Genomic DNA, 14,012 nt, shown 5'->3' on the forward strand with positions numbered 1-14,012 from the left:
CCGCCGTCAGCACCGGGCGGCACGCGGGGCCGCCCCCGCCGCCATAGAGTTTCTAGGCATGACAGCTGGAGATGGGGGCAGCTAGAGCGCCGCGCGGCAACCATAGAGAGGCGGCGCTCCGGCCGCAGAGCCAACCGCAGGCCACCTGCCGTGACGTGACCATTCCCGCGCCGCTTCCCCGTGGCGCTCTAGGCCAAAGCGGCGAGCCCTCCGTGGTGCTTGGGCGGACTGCCTCGCTTTACGACCCAGGCGGGCACAGCGCGACAGTTTCCGTTCCCTTATCGCCTGCATCCTCAACATGGCGTCAGGCAGCGGGGTAGGTGGCGGCGGCGGCTGCCGCGGTGGCCTGTTCCCCTTTCTGTCCGTGGGCTTGGGGGGGCCGCGCCGCGCCGGCTGGGGCCGCTCGTGGGGCGCAGGGAGGTGAAGGGGCGGCGGCGGGGGGCTGTGCTCGGGGCCTGCGGGCAGGCCGCGGGGGGTGGGGGTGAGCGGGCCGCTTCCCGGGAGCTGCGCCGCGGAGCCCCGATGGCTTCGTGGCCGAAGGGGGGGGGGTGAGCGCACCCCGAGCGCCGCTCTTAGAGCCGGGGAGCCCTGCTTTTTTTCTGCGAGCCTTCGCGAGGGGGGTTGTGGCTGCCGCAGCCCTGGCGTGGCGGCATTCCCCTGCCTTCCCCCTCCCGGGGCAGGCTGGCCCGGTGTGGAGGCAGCTCCCTCCTCCCCTTCTCCCTTTGTACCCTGCCTGGCTTCTCTTCCGTTTCCTTGGGAAATGGTTGCCCGTATCTGAGCTAGCGTCTGCGCTGTCCTGCCAAAATTGCTACTCGTTGCATAGAGAAACCTTCCTTCCCATGGTGGTGGTGCTCAAGTCTCTGATGGCTCCTGCTTTGCTTCATTGTTTTACTGGTGTTGGTTGATCTGTATGTTGTGGCAGTGAGGTCTTTCTGCCTGTACAGATCCTGCAGGACTGGGTTTGGGGCCTGTTGAGATCAGGTGACTGAGGTGGGTGCTGTTTGTATAACCAAACTGGAGAGCCAGACTGGTAAACACATTGACAGCTGTCAGCAGCACAGCACCAGGGGCTGTGTTTTAATACTTTCTTTGCAAATATTTTTACCATTCTCTTGCTGAGAAGTGAGCAATGCTGAGAGAGGGCAAGAGACAGGATGTCTCCCGGGGAATGGCTCAGAGCTTGTGTTTCATTTTTAGCTGCTGGTGATTGTGTTCCCCTTGCTTAGAGCCCAACTTGAGACTACTGAAGTCTTTTATAGGCTTTGATACTGAACAGATCATTCAGCGTCTATGTCTGCAGCAAACAGGAGGCTTTGGAGCACGATTCAGTTTTTAATTGTTGTTACTTATTTGGGAAATATTGTGTGTCACCCAAAGCAGTTGTTAGATAAAGTTTTGGGGGCTTGCAGCCACCCTTGCTTCCACTGGACCAATTAAAGAAAGTTCCTTTGGATAGTGTATGTCTAAAAGCTTGCCACAGATAGCTCGCAGTTTTTGATTTGATTTGTTTCATTGTCTCTGGCCTAGGGAGACTGGTAAAGATCTATGGCAGGCTATTTCCCTTTTATTATAACTAGAGAGTGAAGCAGCAAGTAAATCTCTTCCTCTCTGGGCTCCAACCAGCTTTGATTTGTGATAATATTCCAGTGTGCAGGAGAATCTAGATTCTGGAAAACACCCTGAAACATTAATTTATACTGTGTGATAATTCCTCTTTCCTTTGCTCAGGGTGGCTAATAAAACCTGTTATGATACACTTAAAGTGCTTAAGAAGCTATGAGAATAAATGAGAATTTTTCTACATTTCTCTAAGGCATTTTTATTCTTATCAGTAGTTGTTCGTTCCATTTGAAGGATTGCCAGAGGAAAAAACCTTAAATGATTGTGCTGCTGCTGCTGTAGCTTCAAATAAGATTTATTTTCTTCGGATTGTGATTGGATTCTTGATTTGCCTGAATTGGAGAAGGTGGTGGGTGTATGTGGGTCTTTTTTTCCCCAGCGGTGGTTTAAAGTACGGCTATCCTCATTCTTAATATGAAATTGAGAACCTATTGCTGCCTCTGCCATGCTAAGTGTAATGCAACTTTCTAATCATCCAAGAATTACCTTCTTTAGGAAGTAAAGAAGTGTCTGAGCTCTAAGCCCTGACTTTTACAAGGTGTTGGACCTTTTCCTTGTGGCCTTTCCTGTATGACATACAGACATTAAGAAGAGACTCTGACTATTAAGTGAAAGAATAGATGTGGGTGCAAAAGGGATTCTTCTCAGGTCACTTTTGCCTTCAAGTGTTGGTGGCTAGATAAAAATCCACATGTGACAGGTGGTGACAGAGCTACCTGCAAAAAGAATAGTCTTTATATATCCTCACTCTCAGTTCCGAGTGCTTTGGGAAGCTGGTTAAGAGCCAGTCTGTCTTGAAGATGTTTCTTCCTTTTCCTATCTGTCTGAAATTTGGAATGGGAAAGTTATAGGGGTGGGATACTTCACTGAGAGTTTAATAGCAAACGCAGTGCTGTGATTCCTATAATATAAACATGTGCTGCTGTTGTCTTTGAGAGCAGATATATACATCCTTCCATGCTTCTGCATATATTTTAATCAAGCTCTTTATAGCTTGTGTTGTGTTTCATGGTCTCCTCACTTGATTTTTTTGGAACTCACATTTAACTGACTTTGGAAAAAATAGATATGATCAGCTAATAGCTATGTTGTGTTTTGCCAGTTGGCACTTCTAAGTCCTTAGATAAAGCAGTTTAAATCCYGTTTGTGCCTGGTTTTCAAATGTAGAACATGTGTGATCATCTCGGGAACTATTAAGATAAATTAATTACTTTGCTCAGTGCTTTGAAATCCTTCTGAAAGAAGCAGATATAGGCATACTAAATATTATTCTCTTAAACTATATCATTAGTTTTTGGGTATGAAAACAGAGGAGATTAGAATATAATATAGTGCCCTTAATGTATTGCTGTGGCATCACAGGCCAAATGATTCCAATTCTTTCCCCATTCTCTCCTCGTAGCTAGTCAAACTGTATAACAGATGTTAATATACTTTTTCCTTCTCAGACTAAGAACTTGGACTTCCGCCGAAAGTGGGACAAAGATGAATATGAGAAACTCGCAGAGAAGCGGCTCACAGAAGAGAGAGAAAAGAAAGATGGTGGGTAATATACTGACTCCAGGCAAGCTTTGCTCGTTTGGCAGTGAGTCACCCAAACCCTTTGAGTTTGAGAGGGAGAGAGCAGCTAAAAGTGAAGTCCCAAAGGGAAATAACAGCAGCTCAAGGCTGGCTTGCTCTGATCCTTTTTCCTGTGTTTGTCGTTGAATATAATTGTTACAAAAGCAATTACTTTCTTTCCTTTGCCTTTGTCTGCCTATTCTTTGTGGAGGGAGAGGAACGATCAGCCTCTGGAAACAGGAAAATCTCAGAGGATGACCCAGATCAGAGCTGGAGATGCCTTACTGATCTCTGTTTTTTATAAGAGTCTTAATTCTGGCCTGCACAATGAGGAGGGAATGGAACCATTTCTTCACAAAAATGTGTTATTTCTGAATGAATCGTATAGTTCTCAGGTTCCTGGCGGGCCCCTCTTCACTGAGGGCAACACAAAATCCAGCATGTAAAGCTTGACCTTTCCTGATGAGAGCTTGGGTTTTCTGCTTGTGTTGTAGGCAAACCAGCTCAGCCTGTCAAAAGAGAACTCCTGCGGCACCGAGACTATAAGGTGGACCTGGAATCGAAGCTGGGAAAGACCATCGTCATCACCAAAACTACCCCACAGTCAGAGATGGGAGGGTAGGTCTTTGTGTTGGAGTCAGGGTTGTGTTGGTAAGACCTGGGGACTTAGGACTTAGCCCTCCTGAAAATGCAACTGAGACAGATCTCTGCTGCACACTTAGGTTTTGTTAGCCAGGAGGCCTGCCTGCAGAAAGGGGCCAACTGCTGTTGGTTTGGGTCTGTGATCTTGATATCTTTGTGCTGGGAATGAGAGAAACAGCTAGAGGCCTGTCCGTAGGAATGGTGTTTGGTTGCTATTTGTGAGGATTGTGTTTGGCTAAATGCTGAAAGGATTCGTAATTCATCCTAAGCCATTGAGCAGCTAAACAAATGCTTTAAGGTTGTACTGTTATAAGAGTAGCCTGTGAGTGACTCACTGGCATAGCCAAGTAGCCAGCAGTGCCCAAGGAGATCCACATCCCTATACAGAATCCAGGGATGGAAGTGCAGGCAGGCCCTGGCTGAGTTTTTGCAGTAATAGGTGTTAAAGAGGACTAGAGCAGTGCTGTTTAAAGCTGTGACTCACTCCTAAGAGGTGATAGCTATGTGAGGACTTACCTTGCYGACAGATGAGAACAGACTGCAGTTAGGAGCTGAGGTGGGAACCTGGCCAGTCCTGCCTTTGGAGCCCTGTTGCAGCCATGTTCCCTGCCACTGGAAGGGGAAGATGCCACAGCTGCCCTGGTGATGGGTGAGCGTGGGTCTTGGCTCCCATTCTTCATTGCAGTGGCGTAGGCATCAAGATCAGAAGTGGCAACTCCAATGTTAACTCAGGTAGCTCTGTAAATCTGGGGCTTGGCCTTGCACATCTCTTTGCGCTGGGGCTCTTTGCAATGGAAATTTCCTTGTCCTGGGTAGAAGAGCTTTATCCCAAAGGAAGGCATGGTCCTCCAGTGAGTTTGAGACCAGATGATGAAATGGAAGTTCAGTTTATAATGCTGGGCTTGCACTTGCTTCTCTAATGCTGATGAGGAGTTTTGGCTTTGTGGCATTGGTCTGGTTTGATCTTAGCCTAGAGCAGCAGTCTGGGTTAGAACCAATGGGTCCAAATGATGCATGGATTTTGCATTTCAGATGTTCTTAAACTTCACTTCACAAAACAACTGTTTATCCCCTGCTTTGGAGCTAATGTCCCTCTATCCTGGCAGGTATTACTGCAACGTATGTGACTGTGTGGTGAAAGACTCCATTAACTTCTTGGATCACATTAATGGCAAAAAACGTAAGGCTAATTTTTGTGGGTTGTTGGAGGGTTGGCTGACTCAGAGGGTTGCTGCAGTGTTCCAGGCAGTTCGTACGTGCTCTGGACCTTCATGCTGAAGGCTGGGTGGCCTACTGGGTGGGTTGTACAGTGTTGTGTCAGGCGCTGTCACTCAGGAACACGGGGGCAACACTGCTGCCTGCACTTCCATTTGTTGTTTGCTCTGACCCTTAGGACTCGGATTCAGTGCGGCTAGGTCAGGTTGGCAGTACTGAGCTTCTGGGGTGAATGACCATGTACAGCCCTGTGCGTGAGTTTAGTCTGGCAATAGGAACTGTTTTAAGGGGATGGATGGCAAGCAGTAAGATGATGCCATTCTAAGAAATTTAAATAGGAGTCAGTGAAGGGGCTATGCACAGAGCTTTAAAGGCTCAGAATCTTGCTGAACATGGCTGGCTCCGTTCCTTTTTCTATAGACCAGAGGAATCTGGGCATGTCCATGAGGGTGGAGCGTTCCACGCTGGACCAGGTGAAAAAACGCTTTGAGGTGAACAAGAAGAAGATGGAGGAGAAGCAGAAGGACTATGATTTTGAGGAGAGGATGAAGGAGCTCCGTGAGGAGGTGAGCCTGGGCAATGGCAGTGCACTGCTGAGTCAATGGGCCCCAAGAAACATGTTTCATAGAGAAAGCAGCTCTAGTTCCTAATTCTGTTCAACAGAAGTCTTGTTCTTGATAGCATGCACCTCTGGTAGACTGCTTTGAGTTTTTGTTGTGTGTGTGTGTTTGTTTGTTTGTTTGTTTTTTCCCCTTTAATTCTCTGCTAGTCTCCCTGGAAATTCTTCTCCCCCTTTATGTGCAAGAACAACTTTTGACACTTTGGGCTCCAACTGAGAGCAGCACAGCTCTGACAGTGCACCTGTTTTGTACCTTAACTTTGACTTTAACAGATCTGCTAATCAGAGCACATATTTGCCCCCTGTCATTCTGAAGTTCTGCGCGATCCTTTGGATTGTTGGGGTTCCTTCTCCRGGTGGCACGTTGCCCCTGCATGGCCTCCCAACATGTGGAAGAGGCCTGTGAGGAATGTGATGTGCTGCAAGATGYGTGTGGAGGCAGTGAAAGATACTGAATCCCTCTCAAATCTGGGCTTAAATGGCAGTATCATGAAATGAAGATTGAATTCACTGGAAAAGCAGCTGACAAAGTTCTCCTGGGGACTGGGGAAGCTTCTGTGGATGCTTCTCTTTGATCAGCAGTCATTGAAAAGCCAAATATTAAAATTGCTGCCTGCTTGAGTCTCCCTSTCTGAGCCCTGAGCTTTGCTGCGCAGCTGAATGCCCTTTTAGGGATGCTGCTCAAATCCTAGCATAGAAAGAAGCCCTGTGCTCTGTCTCCAGCAGGCTTTGGTGCTGCTGAGCCTAATCTATTTGGAGGAGGTAAGAGACATGCCCCAGCAGTGTGGGGAGAGCTGTGGGTTGAAAAGCTGCTGCCAATCAAGTTTAGCAACAAAGAAATCAGCAGCAACTTTGTGGTGTAGCTTTCTCCAGGGCATGGCTGTCTTTCCTAGTTGCTGAATGGTGAACGATGATGGGAATGGTGGGAGTAGTTGCTAAGTTGGGAGCCAAAGCTGTGCTTCTACACGACCCAGTACAAGCCTGGCGCTCTTCCATGGCCTGTGATCTTTGCGTAGTGAAACGCTTTGATTAGAGCAGTGCAAACTCTTTGATGCCAAAACCCCCAAAGCTACTCAGAGCTCAGCTTCTGTTCCAGTGAGCAGCTGTCACTCTGCCACTCTGAAAGGCATCAGGCAGTGACATTCGACATTGCAGTTGCTGGAACAGGGCACTGGTACAAGGGAAACACCTCCTGCTTTAAAAACAGCTCCTTCTTGCCTCAATGTTGATTCCAGATGAAGCCTCTGACATTTGTTCTGAAGCAGGAGCTGACAATTTCATGACACTTCTCTTTGACTACATCCGCTCTGTGTGTGACTTCATTCTTGGGGTCTGTAGACAAAGGGAGACCTCCTGAGAGATTGCAGTCCATGGTTCCCTCTGGGTATTTTGTTTCTTCAGAGATGGCTTGGGTGTTGGGTAGGTCTTGGGATGACTGTGTCTCTGGGCAGTGCCCAGTGTCTCAAAAGCTTAGTTGGCTAAAGAGGTTCAAATTGCTTTGCTTATCTTTTCCTCACTGCAGGAGGAAAAGGCCAAAGCCTACAAAAAGGAGAAGCAGAGAGAGAAGAAAAGGAGGGCAGAAGAAGACTTAACATTTGAAGAGGATGATGAAATGGCAGCTGTGATGGGTTTCTCTGGTTTTGGTTCAACCAAAAAGAATCACTGAGCAGCTCTGGACTCTCCTCTTTCTTGAAACAATTGTTTTTACCAGGGGATTCTGGATAACTCTTTAAAGACTTGATTGAGGACTTGTATGTAAATCTCCCAGTAGAATTTGGCTGGAGGAATTGAAAACTGATTCCACGCTCTACCTGTGCTGCAGAACAAGCTCCACCTGTCATTAGCTTCTCATCTCCCTCTGTGTCCTAGATCTGGCTACTCGTCACTGTGCTCTGTGGCCTTGTGTGTGCAGGGAAATGTTCTGCTGGGTATGTTTTTGTGTCAATAAAGTACACAGTTCTGTACAGGCAGCATCGCTCAGAATTATTCTAGTCAAATGGACATTATTGTTTTGGGGCTGTGTGTTCAAGATGCGGGGAGTGATTCGGTTTCTTTTCAGATCATGTAACTGAAGGAAATGTGCTACATGAGCGGTGGTGATTTGTTCAACCTGAATCTTTATGGCTTGAGCTGAGCAGAGCTGGTGGTTGCTTGGAGTCTGAGTTGCTGAAACTTTCCTGTGTATTTTATCAGTAACAGATTTAACTTTTACTTTCCTGGTTTTCCTTGTGTTTCATGGCATAACTATGGTGTCCCTAAAGCAAGGGAGAAGTTCCTCCCTGGGGTTGATCTAGGATCGAGCAAATGGCAGAAAAGATGTGTGCAGTTTGCCAAAAATAAATAAACTGATAATTTTAATTGGCCGTTTGCTGGGAGTTTGATTCCTTTTTTGTTTTGAAGCTTCTGCATCTTACTGAGAAAAGTGGCTGACATCTCCCAAGGTATGCAAAGCCGGCGGTGGTCTCTTGGGGCGCTTCATGGAAATGAAGACAGGACTTGTCCCCCCTCTCCCTCAGTGGATAYTTGCTCAGCTGTATCCCATGCGCAGGCAGTTGCCCTTGTTCTTTGCTTTCTAAAGTAGTGCTGGAGATGTGTGTAAAGACTGGGAGGGTGGAGGGAGGCGAGGACAGGACTGGGGACCTGCATTTCTATTAGGGAATCCCAGAGCGGACTGGGCTGTGCTCCAGAATTTACCAGTCAATATATGAAGGATCATTTCTTTCCTACTGACTTTGAGTGTCACTTCACCTCTGCTCTTCCCTAAATCCCCTTCATTGCTGCTTTTATTTACTTCAATCAGACCTTGTGTGAATCATTTCCATCTCCGGTTAGGATTTACATCTTGTGTGACTGAGTTTTTTTTTTTTCCTTCATAGCTCTGTATCTCTCTGCTCTCACTCTTTTATGTATATTGATGGGATCCTTGTTCTTGCCCTTCTCTGTACCTTTATGAAATTTCCTAGCTGAGGAAGGCTGAAGTGTGTTTAGCCTTCTCTTTCCGATACGTCTAGAACAAATCCTATAATGCTTTGCTGCTGTTTTAATTCCTTAATCTTAGACTGCTGACAGCTTCATTGCCTCAGGTCTTTCCACTTCAATTCAGATTATAATCCCCATTGAAGATGCTATTGAAATGATATATAGCCAGTCAGATACAACTGTCCTTGGAGATTTGACCCTTCAACTCGGCAATTCTTTGACTTCTGCAAACGCTCCCTCAGCATACGGGCTGGAAAGGCAGCTTTCATTCCAGCCACGTACCTGGTGCTGTTCAGACTGCAGCGCATGGCTCCAGCTGAATGGAGAGAGGAGATGCTTGTGCCTTTGTGCCCTCCAGGGTGGGGAAGAGATGCTGCCATGGCGCTGTTTCACGCGCATTAAAAGTTTAGGGCATTTCAGACAAGATTTAGCAGCAGCCGTTTTACCCCAGGCACCAACTCTGCAGCCAAACAGACCCTCACTGCAGCCTGAACTAATTCAGTTTGGGCTAACACTGCTGAAATGTGTGATGGGCCAGCAGACGCTGCTTTGCACCCTTCATCTTTCCTGCTTTGTGACCTTGAAGCAGTGTCAACGGCTGCTGCCTTGGTTTCCCTGTGGAGCATCTCTTGCTTCTCATTCATCTCAGCACATCCATGGGGAGAGGTGTGAAAGGGATAGCCCAGCTTCCCATGCTCCTAAATGCCTTCTTCTCCTGTCCTGGGACAGGTGGCAGGGCTTGTGCAGGACTCGAGCCTGTTCAGGTCTCACTCTCTCTGCCTGGTGCTCTCCATCGCTCTCTGTGCCCTGTCAGAGAGGAGGAAGAGGAGCAGGAAATGCCTCTGCAGTGCAGCGGGGTGCGAGAGGGCTTTCATTAACATGGCTCTTCCCCAGCCTTCACTAAAAGCCTTTTACCCAGACCCAAGCCTGAGGCCATCTGCATCCACTGGGCTGAAGCGGCCGCCTACGYGTGCCAGCATCTCCGTGCGCTGCCCGGTCCCCGCGCTGGGGCTGCTCTCTCTGGGGGAGCCCAGCTCTTTGTCTTGGCTGCTTGCTGAGAGCAGCGGCGTGTGCAGGAGCAGCGATACAAGCTCTTGCTGGATTCCCAGCAGCAGGAGCTGCCTCTAGCCAAGGATGAAAAGCTGGTTTCATGGGGGGAAATAATATTTAGAGAAGAGACAGATAACGTTCCCTGCACACTCTGCATTAACCCTTAGCTCCCAGCGTTGCTTGCTGCCCCCGCAGCAGCAGAGCAGTGATTCTCCATGGCTCTTCATTAACTCTCGTTGTTTCCATGCTGAGCTGCAAGCCTGCCGGTGGAGAGGAGGTTGTGCCTTTGTGGCACGGAGGTGGCTTGGGGGTTTTTATCTGGGGAGAGGCAGGGCCCAGCTTAGCATCTCTTCTTGCTGCTTCTCCTCACCATCAAACAGCCCCAGGACACTCTGTGCCTGCTCCTTCTGACTTCACTCTTCTAAGGCTTGTGACCTCTTCTGGKGCAGCTCTTCTGCTGGTTTGTACTGGGCTGAATGGGGGTTGGTGGAGAAAGGCAGGGCATTTCTCATGTCTCCTGTGTCCTGGCCAGGATACCCTGTCTCATCTCCCTAGGAATGTGGTTTGATGTGCCTGATGCCAGCTCAGTGCCTGGTCTCAGTGCCTGGGTGGAGAGGTGCAGGGCCCACTCTGGCCGGGCTGGCGAGTGGTTCTTCGTGACATGCAGCCCCTCGACCCTGTGGGGACAATCTCCCGGTTCAGCAGACTTATACACACACCACTCAGTCCCAGATGAGCTGGAGACTGTGGTCAGCCTGAACGAGTCTATCCCTGCTCCGTGAAATTAAATATTGATGGCGGTGCTTGGGGAAGCGCTCAAGCGTCACGGCAGACCCCAGAGAAAACAACAATTTCTTTTGCTCGCGCTGCTTCTTCTCTCCCAGCTATTCATTTCCCTGTCCTTGTCCTGGGGGGGGGGTAGGGGGAGGGAAGACCCTGCAGAGTGCCTGAATCCCGCCACGTGCAGCACGATGCTGCTGCCCCCCTTCTTGCCAGGGGCATTTGGAGGGCTGCTCTGTGCCCCTGCATCCCTGCCCTCTCCTGCTGTCCTGCATGGGCAAAGCTGGGCCTGTCTCTCTCTTCTCACTGCATTCAGGAATGGAGTAGCAGCAGCTAGTTCCAACCCAGGGTTCCCACCGTACCAGTAAAACAACTGGGTTTGGCCCTGCACCAGAGACCCAGAGGGATGTTGGGGAAGGGAGGTTTCCAGCCCAGCCCCATGCATTACTCTGCCTTGGCCAGTGGAATCGCGATGTGCCTCAGTGACTTTATTGGCAGTGTTGGCACTAAAAGACCAGCTTTTTTAGCGGTTTACACCCATTTCCCCCCCCTTTCTCTTCCCCCCCCCCCCCAGATTGCTGTGTAAGTGCTTGGCAGGGGCTCCAGTCTTCCCACTGCTCAGGCCATATGCTAATGCTGCCCCAGTTAGGCAGCAGTTCTTGCCATTCACCATCATTAAGCTAAATCACTTCCATGGGAGACATTCCCATAAATCTGCCCTCCCGCTTTACTTTGACCCAGTAACACGGTGCTGGGAGGATCTACCATCAAACCCCGGCTCTGTTGGGATGTGCGTTGGAGGGGGGTAGGACATGGGCGGGGCCAGACCACAAAGGCAGGTTCCTGGGTCTCCCGTGCCCCCATCAGTCAACCCTCCATTGCGACAGTCTGCCATATAACCCTGGGGCCAATACTTCTGCCTGTCCCCCCCAGCCTGTTGGCTCAACATTGTTGAGGGACAGCCCTAGAGCTTCCTGCTTCCTAAGTGTTATCCTGATCCAGCTAGGTCCATGCCCTTTGCTTTCTGTGAAGCTGGTGGAGAAGGTGGCACACTCGCCAGCACCCTCAGGCTGCTCTGCATCCTCCCAGTGTATCCCAAGCTCCATTGCCACACTTAAGRGTTGGCTCTCAGCCTAACCAGCTCTGAGGATGCAACCTGTCCTGCTTTCCTCACCCAGGAGAGGAACGTGTCCCTGTGGGAGACCCTGCTATGTACCAGTGAGGGCAACAGTGCAAGACTCAGTCGGAATCTGCATTTCCGAAGAAGGAAGAATGGAGGGATGGAGGAACGGTGGAAAGGGCAGGCTGGAGACTTGAGTGTGGGTTCCTTGGGCTGGGTGGTGTTCAATTCTCCTCTGGAGCTTGGAGGTTGTGATTTTCTGAAAAGAGCCAAGTGGGGAGCAGGGGACAGTGGCAGTGAAGTGATGCTTGTCCTGGAAACCTGAGCAGGTCAGGCTCTTCTCCATACACTCAGCACTCATGGCTGGGCCAGGTTAGGCTACAAATAGGGCTGAGCGGGAAGTGACAGTCCACGTGAGTGCTCCAGATGGGGAGGACAGAGACGGCCCCCGGTGGCTCACTCCATYGCTGTCAGAACTGTTCCCTTGTTTGGCTGGAGGATTGCTGGAAGGATCATTTCTGCTGGGCTCCGTGGAAGGGCTCATGAGCGTGGGAGGCTTGTGGTAGGGCACATGAGCAAAGGAGAGACATTTTCTTTGTTCTGACAAAAGAAAAAATCATCATCAGCCAGAGAACAAACAGCTTCAAGCTGAAGAAGGATCAGGGCAATAGGGTGATGGAGAGAAGCAGGGGGGAACGAGGGAGGAGGCACATGGGGACAGGGTGTCCACGGGAACCCTTTCGGGGAGCTGTGATCTTAGAGCAAATTTCTGCTGCTGGCTGTTCACCAGGGGAATCATTTGACCAAATCACATGTGTGTTCCCGTTGCATGGCTTTGCTGTGCTGAGAGCCTCAGGGGGGTCAGGGCCCCTCTGCAGAGCGCTGCGCACACCCGAAGCAGGAAAACGGTCCCTGCCCTCAAGAGTGTGTGATCTACCAGGCAGCCGGGGAGCCCAGGGGGCACTGGCATGCCTTTGTTCCTCCTCTTTCTTTTCCACCTTCAGATTTTTTTCTCTGCTTTCAGCCCACTGTGTGTACATCACTCCCCTCCCTCCCCTTTCTACCCACGTTTCCTGTCTGATTTTCTTTTCTCTCTACAAATATGTGTTCCTTGTCACTGTCCTTTCTCCACATGCTCCATCTTCTAATTATTATCCTTTTTCCTCCATCAGTGTTGCCTCTCTAAACTTGTTCTTTCTCCCTTGCCATCTCTCCCCGTTTTCCCACAGGACCTCCTCTTCCCTTTCTTTCCTTGTTCCTCTCCCCTTCCCTCCAGTCACTCTGTCTCCCTGCTCGTTCTCTCTCCGTCTCCCTTTTGCTGACAGTTTGGGGGAATCTGTCTGTGTCAACGCACGAATTCCATTATTTATCGGCTGAGCGAAGCGAGGTCCTACACTCGTCTGTAATTGTCTGTAGATCAAAGCGCTTGCTCATGGCAGCTTTGCCTCCTTGCAGCATAACAACACCCCCCAGCTTTGCACTCCCCATCCTCCCAGGGGAGTTGGACGTGTCGACACCCTCAGTGACTGATCTCCCAGACAGAGAGAAAAGAAGTAGGGCTGGTGGGGGAGAAAGGGAGTCTTGGAGGATCTGCAAATCTCCCAGGAGTAGACAGGGATGTTGGGAGGCATCATGGAGGGCCACACAGTTCCTGGCAAGCGTTAAGGGAGGGTAGGAAGGTAGAGAGGGTCTCTAGTCTAGGAATGAGGATGGCTAAAGAAAATGGAGGGGGAACTGGGAAGAAGAAACATTCTCATACCTGCCCAGGACTGAAAGAACTGGGATTTCCTCTCCAGAGAGGCATTCCCAGAGAGCCAGGATGGGTCCATGGGAACAGATAGCTGAAGAGCAGAAGTGTAGACAAAGGAGAATGTGCTTTTTTTCTCCCTTTCCCTCTCGAGATCCACCAACCCAGCCCAGAAGCATGGAAATCTGAAGCGAGATGCATGCACAAATTGGTTGTTCAGGTATTGGTGCAGGGAGATGCAAGGGGAGAGCAACAAAGGAACATCAACCCCAGCTCCCATCTCTCTGTCTTCTTGCCTGGGTCGCTGTAACTCCCATATTCCTGGCTGCTATTTAGCATTGAGGTACCTTCCTAAGTTCACCTGAAAGTGCTCGGCAGCAACCAGAGTTTGGTTCAGCCTCCTGCCCTTGTGGTGAGTCCTCCTGCAGTGAGTTCCCTGGGACAAGCTGCATTGTGAGTGCATGCCCACACCATGCTGTGTAGTGAGTGGGTGGACACTGCCCCTCCATAACACCAAAACCAGGAGAAACCCTGCTGTTGTCCACAGATATGTCCTTCCATTGTACTTTCTACCAGTAGAGTGGGCATGTTCCTCAAGAACGTGTCCATCTCTCCTGGAGAGTGGAGCATGCAGCCAAGTGCTCTCAAGGACAGAGGCTGGGAAAGGGAAAGGGAAAGGG

The 14,012-nt window shown here is 49.9% G+C and overlaps 2 protein-coding genes across 2 annotated transcripts in view; one reads left to right on the forward strand and one right to left on the reverse strand.

Moving 5' to 3' along the window:
• Positions 1-308, reverse strand: part of LOC146594329 (histidine--tRNA ligase, cytoplasmic-like) — a 6,274-nt gene extending 5,966 nt beyond the window's left edge. Inside the window, 1 exon segment of the mRNA XM_085307747.1 lies at positions 29-308. Within this exon segment, the coding sequence (XP_085163873.1) occupies positions 29-300 (272 nt within the window). The 5' untranslated portion in view covers positions 301-308.
• Positions 213-8,014, forward strand: ZMAT2 (zinc finger matrin-type 2). Its single transcript, XM_085307746.1, has 6 exons — positions 213-316; positions 3,069-3,162; positions 3,675-3,798; positions 4,929-5,002; positions 5,458-5,603; positions 7,179-8,014. The coding sequence occupies exons 1-6, from the start codon at positions 299-301 to the stop codon at positions 7,320-7,322; spliced, it is 600 nt and encodes a 199-aa protein (XP_085163872.1). The 5' UTR covers positions 213-298; the 3' UTR covers positions 7,323-8,014.
• Positions 8,015-14,012: the final 5,998 nt, after the last annotated feature.

The sequence above is a fragment of the Rhea americana genome, unplaced genomic scaffold (assembly GCF_003343005.1).
Source record: "Rhea americana isolate MKP2758 unplaced genomic scaffold, rheAme1 scaffold_262, whole genome shotgun sequence".
NCBI lineage: Eukaryota > Metazoa > Chordata > Aves > Rheiformes > Rheidae > Rhea > Rhea americana.